Raw genomic sequence first — 18,117 nt, forward strand, 5'->3', positions numbered from 1 at the left:
CTATTTTAGTTATCTATGAGTACAACTATAAAATGATAATATTTATGTTACACGAAAATAAATATTCAGGGGTGTGAAACAAATTGCCTATGCTAATTAGTGATATCCAGCAGTATCGAAAGCTAGCTTCAATTTTATGAAAATAAATAAATAACCTTTAACCCTAGCATATACATTCAAAGAAACAAGCGAAGCCGCAATAAGATTATGCATTTATTTTATAAGAATTAATCCGACCCAGTAAGTAGTTGAGTACGCGTCCAGTTGTTTTGTATTTCAGGTTGAATATGTCCATATTGAGAAAAATATCAGGTCAAGGAATTGCAGCAATGAAAAGTAAGTAAAATAAATACACAAAATAAAAATATATTACATTATTGTTAATAATTTGACACCTTTTGTATGTACTATAACAGTGCAGGTACATCTGTTCACCTGAAATGTTCATTAATTAAATTAATTTTAATTTTTAAAATAAGAGATAAGCTATGTTGAACTTTCGGAAAGCCGAATAACGGACTTTTCAACTACTATTTGTATGGTAAATACATATTTTAATGTTAAGTTCAACTTCATTTGTAAAAGTCAGTACAGTAAACAATTACCCAAAATCACTAATACCCTAACCATTTCATTGGACATATTTTAATTTTTTTAGATAAGCCCTGAACTCCACAATTGCCATGAATGTTGAAAATATCTTAAATAATTGCTGTCATTGGGATTTATACCTTTGTTGGTTATTCACCACAAGACCACAGACATGAATGACATATTGCATCAATGTGTTGCATGTATACATAGCGATAACGATAAAGTTATGAATAACAAAATCATTCTGAAAATAAAAATTAATTTATTCATAACAAAGTACTGCACCAAAAGGAAATAATAAATTATTAATTTTAGATATAAAAATTTTTTTGTCAGGTAATTTAATTGCTTTTGGAAAAGCAGCTACACTCTGTAGTCCTTAAACCAGAATCACTTAGTTAATTCTGAAAGTTGTAAAAAAAATTGTTGGAGTGTTGAATACTTGTTCCAAAAATGATCATTTATTTACTTGCTTTCCATAAGAACATGCATACAGTAAAAATGGGATGTTATTCCAAATACATAAAATACATACAAAAATGTATTTATACATTAATCTAAAGTTACTCAGCAATAATAAGGAAATAATTTTTTATGGATAATTCAATAAGTTCTCATCTTCAGTTCATGATTTACAGCTTATTATGATAAAGCCTCTTAGCTATTACTTTTTTTTTTTTTTTTTTTTTTTTTTTTGTGTTTCAGAAACAGACTTGTTGCTAAGGGCCAGAAATTGCTCAAATATAAGCAAAGAGTTGAATTTTGAAACTCTGTCCGTAAAAGAGACAAGGCCATTTGTGTTCCATGTCGAACTCAACAGGCCAGAAAAACTAAATGCGATGAACAGGGCAATGTGGTGGTAAGTTGTCTTTTACTTTTATGAAGGCTAAGTTTATCAGTCGTTTACAAAAGCTACAATTTATTTATTTATTTTGTTGAGTCTTTGATAATGGTAGGCATGGGTGTAGAATCAGGGGAGGGGGGAAGGGGGGCCCACCCCTCCCCCTTCCCCTCGGATTCAAGCAGTTCCTCACTGAGGGGCCCTCTTGCACTTGCAAAAGTGTGACTATAAAACTTGGTTGATAATCGTAAACGTAAAAAATTGTTTAATGGAAAACTTTATGTTTGTGTATGTGTGTGTGTGTATATATACACACAAACATGCACGCATGCACTTTGGCGGGCGAGGAGGGAGTTGGTGACACATCGGGGCTCAGAAGGGCATAGCCCAGGACGATGTCAGAGTGATATACAAAATATGCAACCCTTAGTGTAATGTGGCATGCAAATGCGACATTTTGTTTCAGATGTTACGACGTGGTATCGTAGAAGACAGACACAGCGTTGTGGCAGGTTTCGAACTTCGTTCTTGATTTCATCTGTCAGATTAACTTTAACAGGAGCTGATTGGCTTTTTTTTTTTTCTTGCAAATACAAGAAACAAATATATAAACAAGGGGGTTGTCTGTAAAGTCGGTTTATGGATGATAATTTTACGTGATAACGTCATAAGAAAGCATTGATGAACAATTGCATACTTTTTAATTTTCAAATATTATTTACAGTTTTTGCAAATTTAATTTAAATAATTTGTCTATATATAATTATGAACAATTAGTTAAAAAGCCCGCCTTAACTTGTTTGATATTATATAAGATTTTCTCGCATGGTGGTTGGCCGGTTCTTGCACACTCGGATCAGGCAGAACGTGACAATGAGTCATGCTTTTACGTGCGTGCAACCGGCGTTCATCAATTTATAAGATGTTATCACGTCAAAAAAATTTCCCTCTACACCTTTGCAGCTTTGCAGCTACCCATCAAACTTTTACCAAACGTTTACATGTTACCCATAAAAATTGTCTGCAGTCATTACTCTCATAGGTTATGTTTGTGTTTAAAGTTGTGATTTGTAGTGAATTGTAGTTTTTTTTTATTCAGTGATATTGGGAAATGTTTTACTGCCCTTGGTGACAACCCGGATTGCAGAGTTATTGTTTTGTCTGGAGCAGGAAAGATTTTCACTGCAGGTAATTATATTATTTATTAGAGGTTTTTTTTTTTTTTTTTTTTTTTTTTCAAAGTTTGCTATACAGCCATATAATTTCAAGATAATATAAAAAGAATGGAATTTCAGCCTAATTTTTTTGAATTTGTTTATTATTGTATACATTTTCAAAACTTAATTTTTTAAGAAAAAGTTTTTAATATTATATATTAGTAACTGTCTTTAAACATTGTACTCAAAACTAAAATTGTCACCCTAATCAGTGAATTGATTTACGTTTGATTTGAACATTCTGTGGCACTGTTATTTTTAAATGGCATTTAATAGCATAGGCCTTTGGTTTATAGTCCCTTTTATTTATTAAGAAAATAACTCATGAATTATGTTTGGGGAATAATTTATTCTAATTAAATATTTTTAAAGGTGAAAATTTGACTTGCGCAAGTACTCACAGGGGAGACTTTTAGAAAGGCGCACACTGAAAGAAAACACAGTTATTTGCCTGCTGTTTTTTGTTGCCCGAGGAATCTAGGACATCTAGTGAAACATTGCTTAAACAAGTCCGTAATAAATTTGTATTATTGTGTGTGTGTTTTTCTACAAGTACGGATATGTGCCGGCCTGTGAGCATTTACATTGCTGCCAATTTTTCACTGTAAATTTTGTTGTCTAGCAGCCTGTTATTCTTTCATTTTATTTTACACTGTATACCTATTCACCAGTCTACTTTGTCTGTTCATGAGATTAAAATATCTGACAGTTAATTGGATGGTTTCAGTTATTCATTCGAAAAAAATTAAATACAAAATACAGTAAGTCCTCGGTTTATGTCGGGGTTAAGTTCCTGAAAACCGCGATGTAAATAGAAACGACGCAAAATGAGCCATGTTTCATGCCACCGGCCGACCACGGCCCAAGGTCGGCCGGAAGCGCTGGCATACAGACGTGACAACGGGCAATTTTATCAGCAAATGACAACCGACAGCGTGGGAAACAAGTCCAACTAGTACTTCTCAGCTTTATAGAATGGTTATTTAACCAGCTGCTTTATTACCTTTATTGATTGAAATATAAAAACAGATATATAGTACATACTGTATGTAAGAGCAGGAAGCGTCCCTCATGATGTATGATAAGATAAGGCAGTGAACGTGTAGCTTACGCTACATAGCATAAATTAACTACCGAAGGAAACAAAGAATTATAAACGAATTATATACAATGTTTTGGTTAAAATAAAGATTTACGGTCATTGTAAACGACGTTATTGTGAATCGGCGACAACTTAAATTGAAACATGAGTACTCAAACATTAGCAACGTTAATCCGAAACTACGTAAATCGGTACGACGTAAATAGATGACACTGTATAAAGCATAAAAATTATACTTCTGAGAACGAAGTCTTGTCAGAACGTAAGAATTGCCCCTACACTATGTGAGCAAATATGTATAGGATGTCAAGTGAATAGCATACATTTTGATAGTAATTCTTGGCAAAGAATTAAAAAGAAAATGGTTTGGTTTCTCGTAAAGGATTATGGCACAAATTTGGCATGTGCCATCCACGACATTGCGTATAGTAGACTCCATTTACTTTAAAATTTTAAACAGACTTTTCTGTAGCTCCAATATTGCATGGAAATGGAATATTTCCTTTGTTGTTACAAATATTTGAAGCATTAATTTTTTTTCCTCTGTCCATTAAGAAGTTAAAAAAAAATAAGCTCGCATCATGCGTATGTGGCGATGGTAGTAGGTTCCATACCAACACCAGGGTACAACTCAAATTTAAGTGCACTGGGTCGATACTTAGTGGTTAGAAGCCCACAATAATCTTGGAAGTCCAATAGCTTTAAACCACTGTTCAAAATAGTGCAACATAAAACTCTATAAAACAAATCAAATCCATTTCTAGAACATGATCAATACAAAAGTGCATAAAGGCCCCAGCCTACCTGGGCACACGTACGGTATGCAGAGTTTCAAAAAAATTCATGTGATTTGAAAACTGTTCAAGATATCCTAGTGGTGGCTGTTGATGTAAAGCTTTTAAGAATATTCTGAGGGTAGAAAAGGAGTAGTTTTTCTGTTTCCGTATTTTGTTTTGAAACTGTATTTTTAGATGAGTTAAAATGGTTTTTCAGAATAATTTTGATGCATGAAACATCTGGTACAGATTATTGAAAGCACTCGAGGGGTTTCATTACACCGTTAACTTCCTTTCTCTGTTATATAGTTTTCTGTTATCACTTAAATGTCATAGTTGTCGTATACACAATGAGAAGATTGCGTGCCAGTTCAGAGCATTGCCCTTGGAGGAGAAAAAACCCCATCAAAAAACCAGCGAGCATCACACTTATCATCCCGCCTTACTAACACACATACAAGCCCTGACTAGGCGGGCCCCTTGACTGTTTGTCTTGTTGCAGGTCTGGATTTTTCTGACTCTTCGTCATTAACGAGTGCCTTTGAAGAACACGCTGATGTTGCGAGGCGATGCAATGCTCTGCGTAAAACCATCAAACTATACCAAGACTCCATAACGTCCTTAGAAGTGGTTGGTAAAAATTTTACTGGCTGTAGACCTAGGTAATGTGTGGGGTGAGGTTGTTAAGACTAGTAATGGGTCAAGTCTCAATTTTCTCGAAACCGAATCCAGAGAAGAATACTTTGAAAATGCCCCTTGAATCCGAATATAGGTCTCAAGGGTCCAAAATAAAACAATCTACACAAAATTTGAAATATTAACTATGGTGTTGAAACATTTTATTTGTGAACTAAGTATCCATGATTAATACATATTGTAATTTGATTTATATAATTACATATTAAAAGTACAATATTTTGAGGAATGGTGACAGGATAGGTATGAAGAAAAAAAATTTCGTAGTAGAGTGTGTGTTTTTCCATGTCTCTTTTGAGTGTGTGTGTTTTTTTGTCTCTTTTGAGTGTGTGTGTTTTTTTGTCTCTTTTGAGTGTGGTTTTTTTTTCTGTCTCTCTTTTGAGTGGGTGTGTTTTTTTTCCTGTCTCTCTCTCTTTTGAGAGTGTGTTTTTTTTTCTATGTCTCTCTCCTTTGAGTGTGTGTGTTTTTTTTCTATGCCTCTCTCTTTTGAGTATGTGTTTTTTTTTCTGTGTTTCTCTTTTTTGAGTGTGTGTGTGGTTTTTTTCTATGCCTGTAGATTTTTATGCACATAATTTTGTGTGGCAGTGTCCGAAACCTGTGATCAGCGCCATCCACAGCGCGTGTGTGGGCGGAGGAGTGGATCTGGTCGTCGCTGCAGACATCCGACTGTGTTCCAGCGACGCGTGGTTCCAAGTGAAAGAGGTCGACATTGGTAACGCATCTTACATGTCTTCATCTCGGTAACACGAACACACTGTTTGTGGACACAAGATTCTATGGTTTTATTTGTAGGTCAGTTTCAGTTTTCAAAATTTAATGTTCCTTTGTTGCTGGTTTTTTGAATTTTGTTTACTTATTAAATATATTACAACCACACAGTATTAAACATACAAAAGCGATAAAAGTATTCCCCTCTTTTTTCACACTAAAACGATGCATATTTGAGTGTGATATAAGCTGCATTTCAAAAATAAAATATATATCTATACTAATATTATAAAGCTGAAGAGTTTGTTTGTTTGTTTGAACGTGCTAATCTCAGGAACCACTGGTCCGATTTGAAAAATTCTTTCAGTGTTGGATAGTAAATTTATCGAGGAAGGCTATAGGCTATATTATATTATCAATAACATTAGGGATCCTTAATAAAAGTCCAATTTAGAATCAAATGCGTTGGAGGGGGTTAGATACAACATGCAGTACACGTAAAAAGTGTGTGTTGACAATGCCGCAGGCGCTAGAAGTTTATTTCCTATTGCCTATTAACATTGTTGCCTTGCACTAGATGCCTTATCATTCTTAATTTTCCCATACCAGTAAAAAGCACCCGTGTGATATTAACAACAAAGCAATCAGTACCCTCATAAGAGTTCAATTAGTATTTAAATACTTTTTATCACTTTAAATCGCAAACCTAAACTATTGTTTTTTTTTTTCCTCTCTCTGTGTTTAATTTGTTATTTTATTGCCCTTTTTTTCAAGTATATATATTTTACAGACTTGAAACTTGACAGTAATGTTCCTTATGTTACGCAGGATGACATTTTCCGAAAATTATATCCCATGGGTGGTTAAAACCAGGCAACAGTGGGTACTTTGTCTGCATGAGAACAGGATTTTGCATTGTTCATGCCTTCTGCGTCTCCATGGCAACGGGCATCGCGCGGCAGTGGCGTACCCACAAGGAGGGGCACGTATAATGAGCGGCGCAAGAGTGATCTGCCTGTAGACTGCTGTAGCGAAGTACGGGTACATCAGTTGTACGTTGCGTGCACGAGTCGGGAAACCATCGGTGCTATTCATTTTCTCCCCGGTACATTATACAGCATTGTAATAAATTTTCACTGATTTTTTATTTTATTTACCATTACTGTAAATGGGAGATGTGGCTTAATTTTTTTCCATTAGTATAGCCGTGCGAAGCTGGGTCGGGCAGCTAGTTGTTTATAATAGTGTCATAAGGTAAAATTTCTTAGAAAAGAAAATTAATCTGCAAGGACTCTTTGCATTTTAAGTAAGTACACATCAGAATTTGTTGGGTAAAAATAAGGTAATGAGAGGTGTGTTGTTCCATATATTGTGATTCAAACTTCTTACTAAAACTTAGTCATCCATTGAATTTTGGCTGTAAATTGAAAAAAAAAGTTAGTAATTTTAGCAAAGTTTTGTTTAAATTAATTTTTATTTAACAACTTGGACTTTCATTTCGGTGTTACATAATGTATTGCCTGACATTTTGGAGTTATTTCGGTTTTATCAAAATTAACCATAAAATCTTGGCCCTATCTGTGTGCTGTTGAAAAAATGTTCCATTGCTCACCTTTCTATTGATAACACGCTTCTATAGACTAGATTTCAAGAAGCGCACCCAAGTCAACAAAGGAGGTTGTAATATTTTCAAGAGTACTACCTTTAAAACAAAATACTGCTAACTGTTATAATCAACTACTTGCTGTTAGATTAGTTTTATCAGCCTTTTTGATTCAAAGCCAGTTATAATTTTAGAGGTCTCATAATTTAAATCTTTTCTAGGGATTATTGTATGATAAAAAACTATATAATTTCAATTACTCTTTTAGTTAATTTGTGGTGAAAGTTGTGTTGCTTAAACAAATTGTTTCGTTAATCAGTTTCATCAGGTGTGATGTATTTACAACATCTGCTAATGCCACTTAAGTGTACCCTAATAACTTTTTTTTGTGTGTAAGTAAAAAATGGTTGTTCCCATTTTATGCTAAACAGCAATTCAGAATTTGCATAGACAGGGAAAATCTGTAAAAAGGAGGTGCTCGGGAAAATGAAAAGGTGTTTTCTAAACCTAGAAAACACAGGAAAATGGACAAAATGTTGGTTCCTAAACTTGATTATTAATTGATGATTCTAATGTGTTCCATTAATGTATTCAAACCAGTCTGTATTTTAGTCATAATTTTGTTTTTTCATCATTAATTGAACTTAAGAGAAACAACCAGTGAATCAACTGTGTAGTATTGATTTAATGTTTTTTATAATCTAAGCCATTCACATGATCACAATCAATAATGTATTGTTTCAAATTTTGATCAAATTTAGTGTTTCACACTACAGACAGTTAATGTTAAGCTGCAGGGTGGCCAGCCAACCGGGAAATCGGGAAATACGGGAAATAGCCAGGATTTCTTTAAAAAAAAAAAAACCAGGAATACCTGGAATCAACCAGGAATTTTTATTAGAACCGGGAATTTTTTTATGAAGTAACGATCGCAATAACATACGGCTGTTAAATGAGCACGTTCACCACCCGTCAAAGCACGACAGTGTGCTCGTGTGCTATATTTTGTGAAGGTTAATTTGTTCATATTGCATTTAAAAACTTTTGTAGTACGTAAGAAACCGTTAACAATTCAGACTTCCATACTTATTATGTTTCTGTATTCAAAAGCAACAGCATTTTGGCTGAAAATGTTGTTGTAGGGTGGTAGTAATTTCTCGCACGGCATGTTGGTAGCACTAGTTTTGTATGTATATTTGTTTCTAGTTTGCGCTCATGTTGTTGCGTCATGGTATCACGGATACTTTTCTCAAGTTTTTTTAAAAGTTTAGTTGTGCGGGACGTTGTTTTGAATTTTTTAATCTAACATGTAATTGGCGCAGACTATCAAAATGTCAACGAGTTCGGTCACCACGTACAATGACAAATATACGGAAGAGTTTTAATGGGTGGAGAAAGATCCAAAGTGCAGGACACACGCTATTTGCAATTTGTGTAATGTTAAAATCAATATCGGTAGCATGGATGGGAAGAACAGCATTAGCCAGCCACGCAAGAGAGGCAAAACACGTGCTTTTGGTGTCGAGTAATTTTTGTGACGTGAGATTATAAATTTTTTGTTGGTGGTTGGTTTTGTTTTAAGCAAGTTCATTGATTTAATTTTTAAGCCTATAGTTAAGTTGTCTATTGTTTAACGCCAATAAAACATCATATTGTGTGTGCTTTGTGTAACAAAAATGCAAATTGTATGCAAATATTGATAAAAACCACCCTTGAAAAAACCTGGAAAAAACCAGGAATTTTATTATCCCAGAAGAGTGGCCACCCTGAGCTGGCTCTATGATTCGTCGCATCTTGTCAGTTAATCACGTGACCTCAAGCCAATCAGAAGGTCCGGAAAATTTCATCCGTCAAAAGTTTACCAAGCTTTAACGGTCGACAGGTGGACGGATGAAATTATATCCTCCAAAATGTTTGCAAGGTATAGCTGGAAAGATTTATTATCTTAAAATTTTTGAAGTTTATTTATTTGTTTAGCTTTAGCTGCTTCCGTAACATTCTTTCAACGTACATTTGAACACAATTAAAAGTTTGATATTTGAAAGTTAAACTGACAGACAAATAAATGACAGCTCAAATCTCACAGTTGTCCTATGTACGATGAGAAGACTACACACCAGTCCACAAAGTCTGGTTACCTTAAAACATATACGTAAGTGAATATTTTAGCAAAACCAATTGAGTTTAATGTTTAAGTGCTTGGGTTCCATGATTAGAAGATCAATTTTATCCAAAATTCGAGCATTTTGGCAGTATCCATGTGAAAATATATTGTGACAGACATGGAAATGATAATGATAACAGTGAAAACTCTATTTTGGGTGGAAGGAAAAGATTTAATGGTCAATTCGACATGTCATTTGTAAGTTAAACATGTTTTGACTAGTAGTTGTAGTTTCATAAATCAATGTTATCAGGCAAGTGTGATTGTGGAGACTGGAAAATAATGATGCGTTGTTAGGGGGAAACCAGGAAGAATTTATGGAAATTTTCAAGAGCAGTGATGTATAATGTCACTCTTTTCGAGGACCAGATATCATTTTTGAAGATAATCCGAGAGCCAGATGCACACATTAATTTATATGAAAGGTCTTGCAACCATTTTTCAATGTCGTGTTATTCTGTCGAGTAACAAGTTAATGCAAAATGTGTCATGTGATGATGACATTAAAAATAATCCTCTTAAGAAAAACCGCTTTTTTAAAAAAAAATTATAAAACTAAGAAAACTATAAAACTAGTACAAAAATATACTTAATGTTTTTCAATAATTCTGTAAAGAATTAGCAAAACAAAACAAATAAGCCAAACTATTTAACTAAGTCCAACATGCACACAATAAAATTTTCACACTCTTTTCAAAGTAAAGGACGCATGGTTCCAAAGAGAATAATTCCCGCTGCAGATCAGAAGCCATACAAAAACTCCGCAAAGAGCGTTCATTTTTGCATACAGGTGATGGATTTAAATTTTTAGAATACTCAATTTTGTATATAATCGTTTGGTTTAAGAACAAAATTTAATCAATAATTCTGTGATAATGTCGCTTCAGAGCGGTGTCTGCTGACAAATTACCTAAACAAAAAAAAAAAGTGCTAGTAAATGACAGTACATCACAGTGATGTTATATTTTTGGAAGTACGCTCCTGGTGTAGAGTAGGAGCGTGGGAGCCCGGTGAGTGCTTGTTCACGCTGTGCCTCGCACGGGAGCTGCGAGGTGAGCGGGACGAGGCCAGTTCGATGTTGGCAGGCATGGCCGCAGACGTGGGGACCCTGCAGAGACTGCCCAGGGTCGTGGGGAGTGACAGTCTCGCCAGGGAGCTCTGCTACACCGCTCGCAAGATGCTGGCGCCCGAAGCCAAGGAGTGTGGCTTCGTCAGCCGAGTGTGCGATTCCAGAGAGAGGTTAGCACATGATTTGTTGTTTCACTCACGAACAATTTTTTTTTTGCTCCAATGCATACCGCACAGGCAAAGGTAGGCACTATCTGCAGATAGGGACCAACACAAGCAAGCAATACATATGTGTGTGTGTGGTGCCTACCTGCTACTAGTTCATTCCTAAGAGCGGTACTTGCCTACTTGTAGTGTAGTGCCGAAACTGTCCTTTGTATCTTTATGTCATGCCCACCCCAAAAGTTTCCTAACTGTTGTTGAGCATGTAACAAACATAAATAATGTTTTTTTCTTGAACTGTGCTTTCTAAGACATACTAGCATGGCATTGGGTATAACATATGGGGAAAATTGGCAAGAAAGTACCTTAGATGTTTCACTATTCTGCTTTAATTTTCATTAGTCATATATAGTTGTATATATGACAATATTTTATTTTGTGTTTGCGTATTGTGTGCTAACGTAAAACTAGAAGTGTCGTGTGGTAGTACATAGTACATATATGCAATAAATCAAAAAAATACAATCTTAAAATGATTCTTGCAATGTGTAAGGTTGATCTAAGTCATTACGTAGGGCATATGCCGTTGCTGGTTTGCACTATACGTCATATACAAAACCTAAAGAACGGGCAAGGAAAGCAGAATACACAAACGTACAAAAAACAAGCCAAAGTCAGCCAATGTCAGATGTTAGTTCCGTAGAAGGAATTAGTGGTAACAATATCACAGCACAGACAAACACAGTGGGTGAGACAGTTGCAACAAAAACAGTAAATACAGACAAAGAACAACCTTGGACACTGTGACAGAAATACGAACCCAACTGTGATACTAAACAGATAATGTGGACAACACACTGACAATACAGTTATGCACATACAAACCACGGACACATTATCCTTCCATGTAATGCCAAAAAAAATGTTTTAGCTAAAAAAAAAGATATCAGTATCAACAAAATGCATTCAAAGGTCAGTTTTTTTTGTATATATCCATATACCTTTCTTGAACCAGTAGGTGTAACTTTCCTGTAGCTTGAAAAAACCCATAAGCGGTCTCATAGACACCACGGTCATGAGAGATAATTACTAAACAACTATAGAAGTCAGGGATGTTGGTAAAAGAACTACGCTGAGACCGGTCTCACTTGAACCCAACACTCACTAAAAGCAAAACTCTACAAAGTTTCAACATTCAAGACAAAACTTTGCTTTCCCGGATAACCTGCATACGTATTATTTAATTCAAAAACAGAATGGAAAATAACATAAGTCCAAAAACTCTGAGGGCTGACAAAACATCAACAAGATAAAGTACAGGTATGGTTGTTTAGATTCTTTTTTTTTCTAAGCAAAAACATACATAGCAAAAAATATAACTGACTTCACAAATATAGTTTTTATCTGTATCTAATTTAAAATCTCTGACAAATAGGATTTGTTTTTATTACACATACAAAGGTAAATTTTATTGAACAAGATAAGCAATAGTGTGATTACCATCACACTAAAATCAAACTAATTCTATCCAGCCTCTGTATCAAAAGAGGGTTCAAGAAAAAACACCAATTGAAGTATATAATTTTATAAATAATGTTAACGTAGTTGGAGAGCTAAAGTATTTTTCCTGAAACAAAGATTGCAATCAAAACAGCTTTCATTCGTTAGTGTAAAAGATAGTGCAAGTAGAAAACAGGGTGCATCACACAAAGACAAATCCATAGAAAACTCCCATTATTACAAGCAAAATATATTTATTACCTCTGAAAACTTCAGGTAATTATATATTTATATAAAAAAAAAATTATCATTACCATACTTAGCTCTCCAAACCTCCATTACGTCAGTGACCCCTTCATGCCCAAGTTACTGATTCACGTTTCTTGAAATTGTCAACATTACAATTACACCGATGCATGTTGTTTATAACAGTATATGAATTTTTGCTTTTGTAATTTACGATGAAACATTTGGAAATTAGCTGGTAGAGAAAAACATGATCTTGTTTCTTCAGTGTGGTGAATGCTGCCATTACAATGGCTACAGAAATAGCATCTAAAAGTCCAGTTGCGGTCCAGTTAACGAAGAGAAGTATTGTTTACTCAAGAGATCATTCTGTACAGGAGGGACTGGATCACATAGTAAGTATAGCACCTACATAAATGCATATGTAATTTGGTATTTCATTCAGACACTTAGGTTGTTTTTTTACAATAGGAATAAGCCACAGTTAGGTAGACATATATTATTTGCTTCACTGCTAGTTTAACTTCACAACTAAGCTAAGTGCAACTCCATAAGTGTCTAGTAGACTTGTGCAGTTAGTAATTTAATATCATTATATCTATTATATATCTTTAGTTATGCAGAGTTATGGCTATTATCATATATCAATCCCCAACTCATGCAGTAAATGAATTAATAAATAATAATATGTATTTCAAGTACAATTTTGAAAACTTCAGAATGGTAATTTTCTGTGCAAATACTGGTTTAATGACAGACTACATATAAACTGTTGATTTGTGTACCAAACATTGACAACCTTTCAGTTCATGTTGAAATACAATTTTTCGTGTAAAATCTCTTCAAAACATGAAATAATAATTTTATTAAATCATTTATAAGCATCCATACATAGTTTTACTATGAATCTATGGGCGCTAACATGCCGTGTTTTATCGCATAATCGTCGCACATTTTGTACTAAAATCAAGTTTAAAAAGTAGGGGTGCGACGTTTATGCGAAGAAAAAAAAAATTTGTTAGGTAAGTTATTAATAAAAACAAAACCCATTCATGGAAAGTACGTTTATTTAAAAGTGGAGTATAGAAGAGCACGTCGAACAATTTAAATTAATAACTTGTGCAACAGAAACCTTTCTTCAACTTTAAATAGAAAAACAAAATGTGAATGCGAACCTGAACCAACGCATAACTATCGTCGTAGTACACACTTACCACGAAAGAGTGCAGGCCATCAAATCGTAGTTAACTCACCACTCGACAGAGAGCATGCGTTGCATGCAATCGGCAAGATATCAATATTTGACTACGTTTGTGCAACATAACCAAACATGAATGACTCCAACTAGCGCTGGCTACATTTTTATAAGCGGTACACCGCGGCGACGCAGATGAACAGATAAAGGTTATAACGTTTAAAAAGTCTTTAAAAAACATTTACACCTCAGATAACTTCATATTTCCGTTAAATTAGTAAGAGGTAATTTCCGAATAAATATTAGATTTCTACTTTAAAATACCTACATTGTTTTATACGGAAAAGATACCTACACAAAGCGCTCGGAATCTAATAGCGGGACCAAAAACATCTTGCGAGAGGTTTACGCAAGAGGTTTTTTGAATCCAAATTTTGACGCCCTAAAATATTTTTGCGATGATTATGCGTGTGCGACGATTATGCAATAAAAGAGGGTAAATTGAAAGCAGAATAATTAAGGGAACTACCCTTTTAAGCATGATTGATGTTTGCTAAACTTGCAGTTTATGTTGAACTCCAACATTTGATTCAGTCAACCTGTGAACAGAAAATACATCAGTCGTGCTTGTGACATTTCATTGCAGCTCGATTGGAACATGACCATGCTACAAAGTGAGGACTTCATGAAGGCTATGATGGCACAAGCAACAAAGAGCCCTCCGCCTGCATTTTCAAAACTTTAAAACAATTTTGTGCAGCCAAGTTGAAAGCCACAGAATATTTATGCATTTGCTAAGAAGTTCGCCAGCTATCACAGAGTAAATCATTTGTTAAATATTTTATATATGTATACAAAACTATATTTTGTAATAAAATTTGCTGTTGAATTACTATTTCTATGACTGGTTTACCTAACACAATTGCTTTAGGCAAACTATTATCCAGCAACAGGAAGAAATTGTACATGAAATAAAAATTTCAAAATGTTAAAAGAAAAAAAAATTTCTCCTAGCAATACTTTGTACTTGATTTACAGGAGATTTGCCCTACATGATTTGTTTCTTTCAGGAAATCAAATAATTTACTTTTCTAATTTTCTAATTTCGATATGTGGAACATAAGAATAAATATTACAGAGAATACAACTATACAAACCTGTCCATTGTCGTAAATATTTATTAACACTAACTTATGTGTAACTTTCTGCGAGTGGAGCATGCAATGTTCATTTAGAGGCAAATCGCAAGAAAATTAAACGATTTGTAGATTAAAGGATCAGTGATCATAGATTTATTTAAGTGGGTATGCCATCTAATCAATAAATTAATACATTTAAAAATCTTAAGGGACCTCTGCTAGTAACAAAAAAATATGCCTGTGCTAATATTCAAATTTTCAAATATGAATAATAAACTATTTGTAGGGACATGAATTTTTCGTGAGGACAAATTTTTCGCGTCAACTCGCAAATTTGGGAATTTTACGTGTAAGTACCACACAGTTAGTCAACAAACAAAAATACGAAAACGAAACACTGTGTGACCTGTGTAAACGAAGCCATCTTGAAGAAAAAATTTCAGTTCAGTAGTACCAATAGAAGAGAAGCAAACCGACTGAATTTCTGACTTGTTTACCTATATCCTTCGATTTACGTTGCGAACCAGAGCTTTAATAGTTATTAAACACAGCTGTATATTAATTAATGTGTTTTGAATTTACATCACGTCGGTTTCTACAAATTTACAATACCTTGAAAATCAAAATTTATTAGTGTTTGTGTTTACATATTCTCTTAAACTCGTGCTTGTAAATGAAAACATTCATTAATCATTACCCACCGCGTAGAGCCCATGACTTGATATTGACGAAATAAAGAAAACTTGTTCCCCGTTCCCCTGGTTTTTTGGAGTATTTTTAATTTTTTATTAAATAAATGTGATGCAATGGTGAAATGATTGACTAGGCCTACGTTAAATGTAACCTCAGTAAGTTAACATTCAAAGTGTGTCTATGATATTAACCTTAATTTCGAACTTCGGTGGTTGGCCGAAAATGCCTAACCAAAAGGTTTGTGCAGCAGACAGGGCTTTTCAGTACAAAAAGGACGGTTTTTATTGTCTAGACAAAAAACCCATAATGTGTAAATTCTGTAAGTGTCAAGTGTCATGGGAGAGAAAAGATTCAGTAGAAAAACATCTAAAATCAGTTAAACATGTGAGTAGTGTAAGCGAACGTGATAAAAAAAGTGCACAGCTCCAGATGTCAATTGCAATATGTTTCAGTAGTGCCGAAAAGCGGAAACAGACAGTTGAGTATTTGGGAAAAAGAGTCACCGAGACATTCCTTAGTGCTAACATACCCCTTGAAAAGCTTGAGAATGAACACTTGCAACATTTCTTTAATGAATTTATTGAAGTGGTGATATTCCCTGTGTGAGGGTTTTGCAGGAAAAATATTTGCATGCCCTACAAGAAGAGAGAGTAACTTCAATGAAGAAAGAACTGAAGGGTAAGTGCATATCTGTGTACTGTGACGAGACAACAGATGCAAGGTGACAGTGCATTTTTGTGGTTTTATTTAAAATTATCGAAGCTACTGTTTCTCTTGAAGTTGTTGTGGCTGATGTTCACAACCTTGAAACGGCAGATTCTAAAAGTTGTTCCAGAGCAATTTTAGAATCTCTTAAAAAATATGAAGTTGAATATGATGATGTTGTGGCCCTAGTATCTGATTCTGCAAGATATATGGTCAAAAGTTTTGAAACTCTGAAAAATATTTTGTCAGACCATGTTCTGATTATTCAGTGCTGGGCCCATAAGTTGAATCTTGCGATAAATGTCCTAGCCAAGCACTTACCTCAGCTGCAAAATGCTGCATCGAAGGTTAAGTCCGCTTTCTTGAATACTAGGAAGCAAAAGCATCTTTTCAGAGCATTTCTTGATGAGAAGTATCCAGGCCCAAAATATTTCTCTCTTTCCAATGCCAATCATAACTCGGTGGTCATCATGGTTCAGTTCTGTGTGCTATATAGCTGACCATCTCCATACAATTGTGGAGTTCATGAAAACCGAAGAAGTTGTCAGCACAAGTAATGCAGGTGTTGGTTGAGTACATGTTGGCAGCTTCTGAAGAAGAAATCTTGTGCATTGAGACAGAGGCAGTGTTTGTCAAAGAAGCTTGTCAGGATGTAGTAGATCTCGTTAAAAATCTGGGAGGAGCTTCCTATCCATGCAGTCATGCTCTTCGTGGTGACATACGCAAGATAGAACAAGTGTTGGAACTTGCTGAATCTGGTCATTTGGGTCCGAAAATGACAGAAAAGCTTGGAATGTGTGGAAAAGTAGTCACTAAAGGGAAAGTGACAGCCACGTTAACCGCATCTACTTCTCATGGACACAAAAAATTGCTTGCTTCAAAAGCAAGTGATCCATCATCCAAATTCTTTAGGGATGTTAGGGTTTTCAATCCTAGTGAAATTGTATCCACAAATATAACTGTAGATGTGTGTAAACTATTGAAACATGTGCCGAATAACAGGATTTAAATGTGTGAATAAGAGCTCATTCAATCACTAATTTGGAAATACAACATTTAAAAAAAAGATTCACTCTCTCGTAAACTAGATTTTAAAGGATTTCACAGTATTAAGCAGTTCGCAAAAATTTTCTGGATCAATATGTAGAGTAGCAGGTTGTGGAAAATAAGGTGAAGCGAAACTGAAATGAAAAAGGATGGTTGGTGAGGTTACGTTAGAGAAGCTGCATAATTGAAAACAAAAATTTTTACTTCATAATTTAAATGTTTTAACGAAAATTTTCCTATAATTATTGTTAGCTGGTGTAACTTAACCAACCTTTTCACTTTAGCATTATTTGTCTAATTTTCCAGAAGTTGTTACATAGCATGAAAAAAATGTTTTAGTGGGATTTTATTTCTCATTCTTACTATTTGAAATCAATATTCATATTCGCAAATAATTTGATATTCATATTTGATTCAAAATAATAAAAAAAACTGATATTCGCACAGGCCTACAGAAAAAAGTGTAAACACGTCAAATTATCATTGAGGCGTGGCAGCCTCAGGATGTTGGAAAGACAATATTATTTTATGATATTTTTGTAATAGAAATTTGATTTGGTTAGATTTGTTTGATTTTAATATTTTAATTTTAGTGTTTATTATTTTTGTAACATAAATGGTTAAGTTGGTAACTCAAACTGAAAGATAGTTTTTATTCTTA

The 18,117-nt window shown here is 34.4% G+C and overlaps 2 protein-coding genes across 2 annotated transcripts in view; one reads left to right on the forward strand and one right to left on the reverse strand.

Moving 5' to 3' along the window:
- Positions 1–14,767, forward strand: LOC134538678 (delta(3,5)-Delta(2,4)-dienoyl-CoA isomerase, mitochondrial). The gene is made up of 8 exons (XM_063380096.1): positions 1–336; positions 1,300–1,453; positions 2,535–2,623; positions 5,033–5,160; positions 5,812–5,938; positions 10,787–10,940; positions 12,946–13,072; positions 14,519–14,767. Exons 1-8 carry the CDS (start codon positions 288–290, stop codon positions 14,615–14,617), a joined length of 927 nt encoding a protein of 308 aa, XP_063236166.1. The 5' UTR covers positions 1–287; the 3' UTR covers positions 14,618–14,767.
- LOC134538679 (dynein regulatory complex protein 8-like) overlaps positions 10,940–18,117 on the reverse strand; it is a 20,210-nt gene continuing 13,032 nt past the window's right edge. The window contains exon 5 of the mRNA XM_063380098.1: positions 10,940–14,471. Coding sequence (XP_063236168.1) covers positions 14,463–14,471 — 9 coding nt within the window. The 3' untranslated portion in view covers positions 10,940–14,462. The remainder of the gene's footprint in view (positions 14,472–18,117) is intronic.

The sequence above is a fragment of the Bacillus rossius genome, chromosome 14 (assembly GCF_032445375.1).
Source record: "Bacillus rossius redtenbacheri isolate Brsri chromosome 14, Brsri_v3, whole genome shotgun sequence".
Classification (NCBI taxonomy): domain Eukaryota; kingdom Metazoa; phylum Arthropoda; class Insecta; order Phasmatodea; family Bacillidae; genus Bacillus; species Bacillus rossius.

Excerpts from the sequence above, each read along its gene's own strand:
- LOC134538678 (XM_063380096.1), top strand. The coding sequence starts at position 288 with ATGTCCATATTGAGAAAAATATCAGGTCAAGGAATTGCAGCAATGAAA. Across the intron at positions 337-1,299 it reads AGGAATTGCAGCAATGAAAA|AAACAGACTTGTTGCTAAGG; the intron begins GTAAGTAAAATA and ends TTTGTGTTTCAG. Across the intron at positions 1,454-2,534 it reads ATGAACAGGGCAATGTGGTG|TGATATTGGGAAATGTTTTA; the intron begins GTAAGTTGTCTT and ends TTTTTTATTCAG.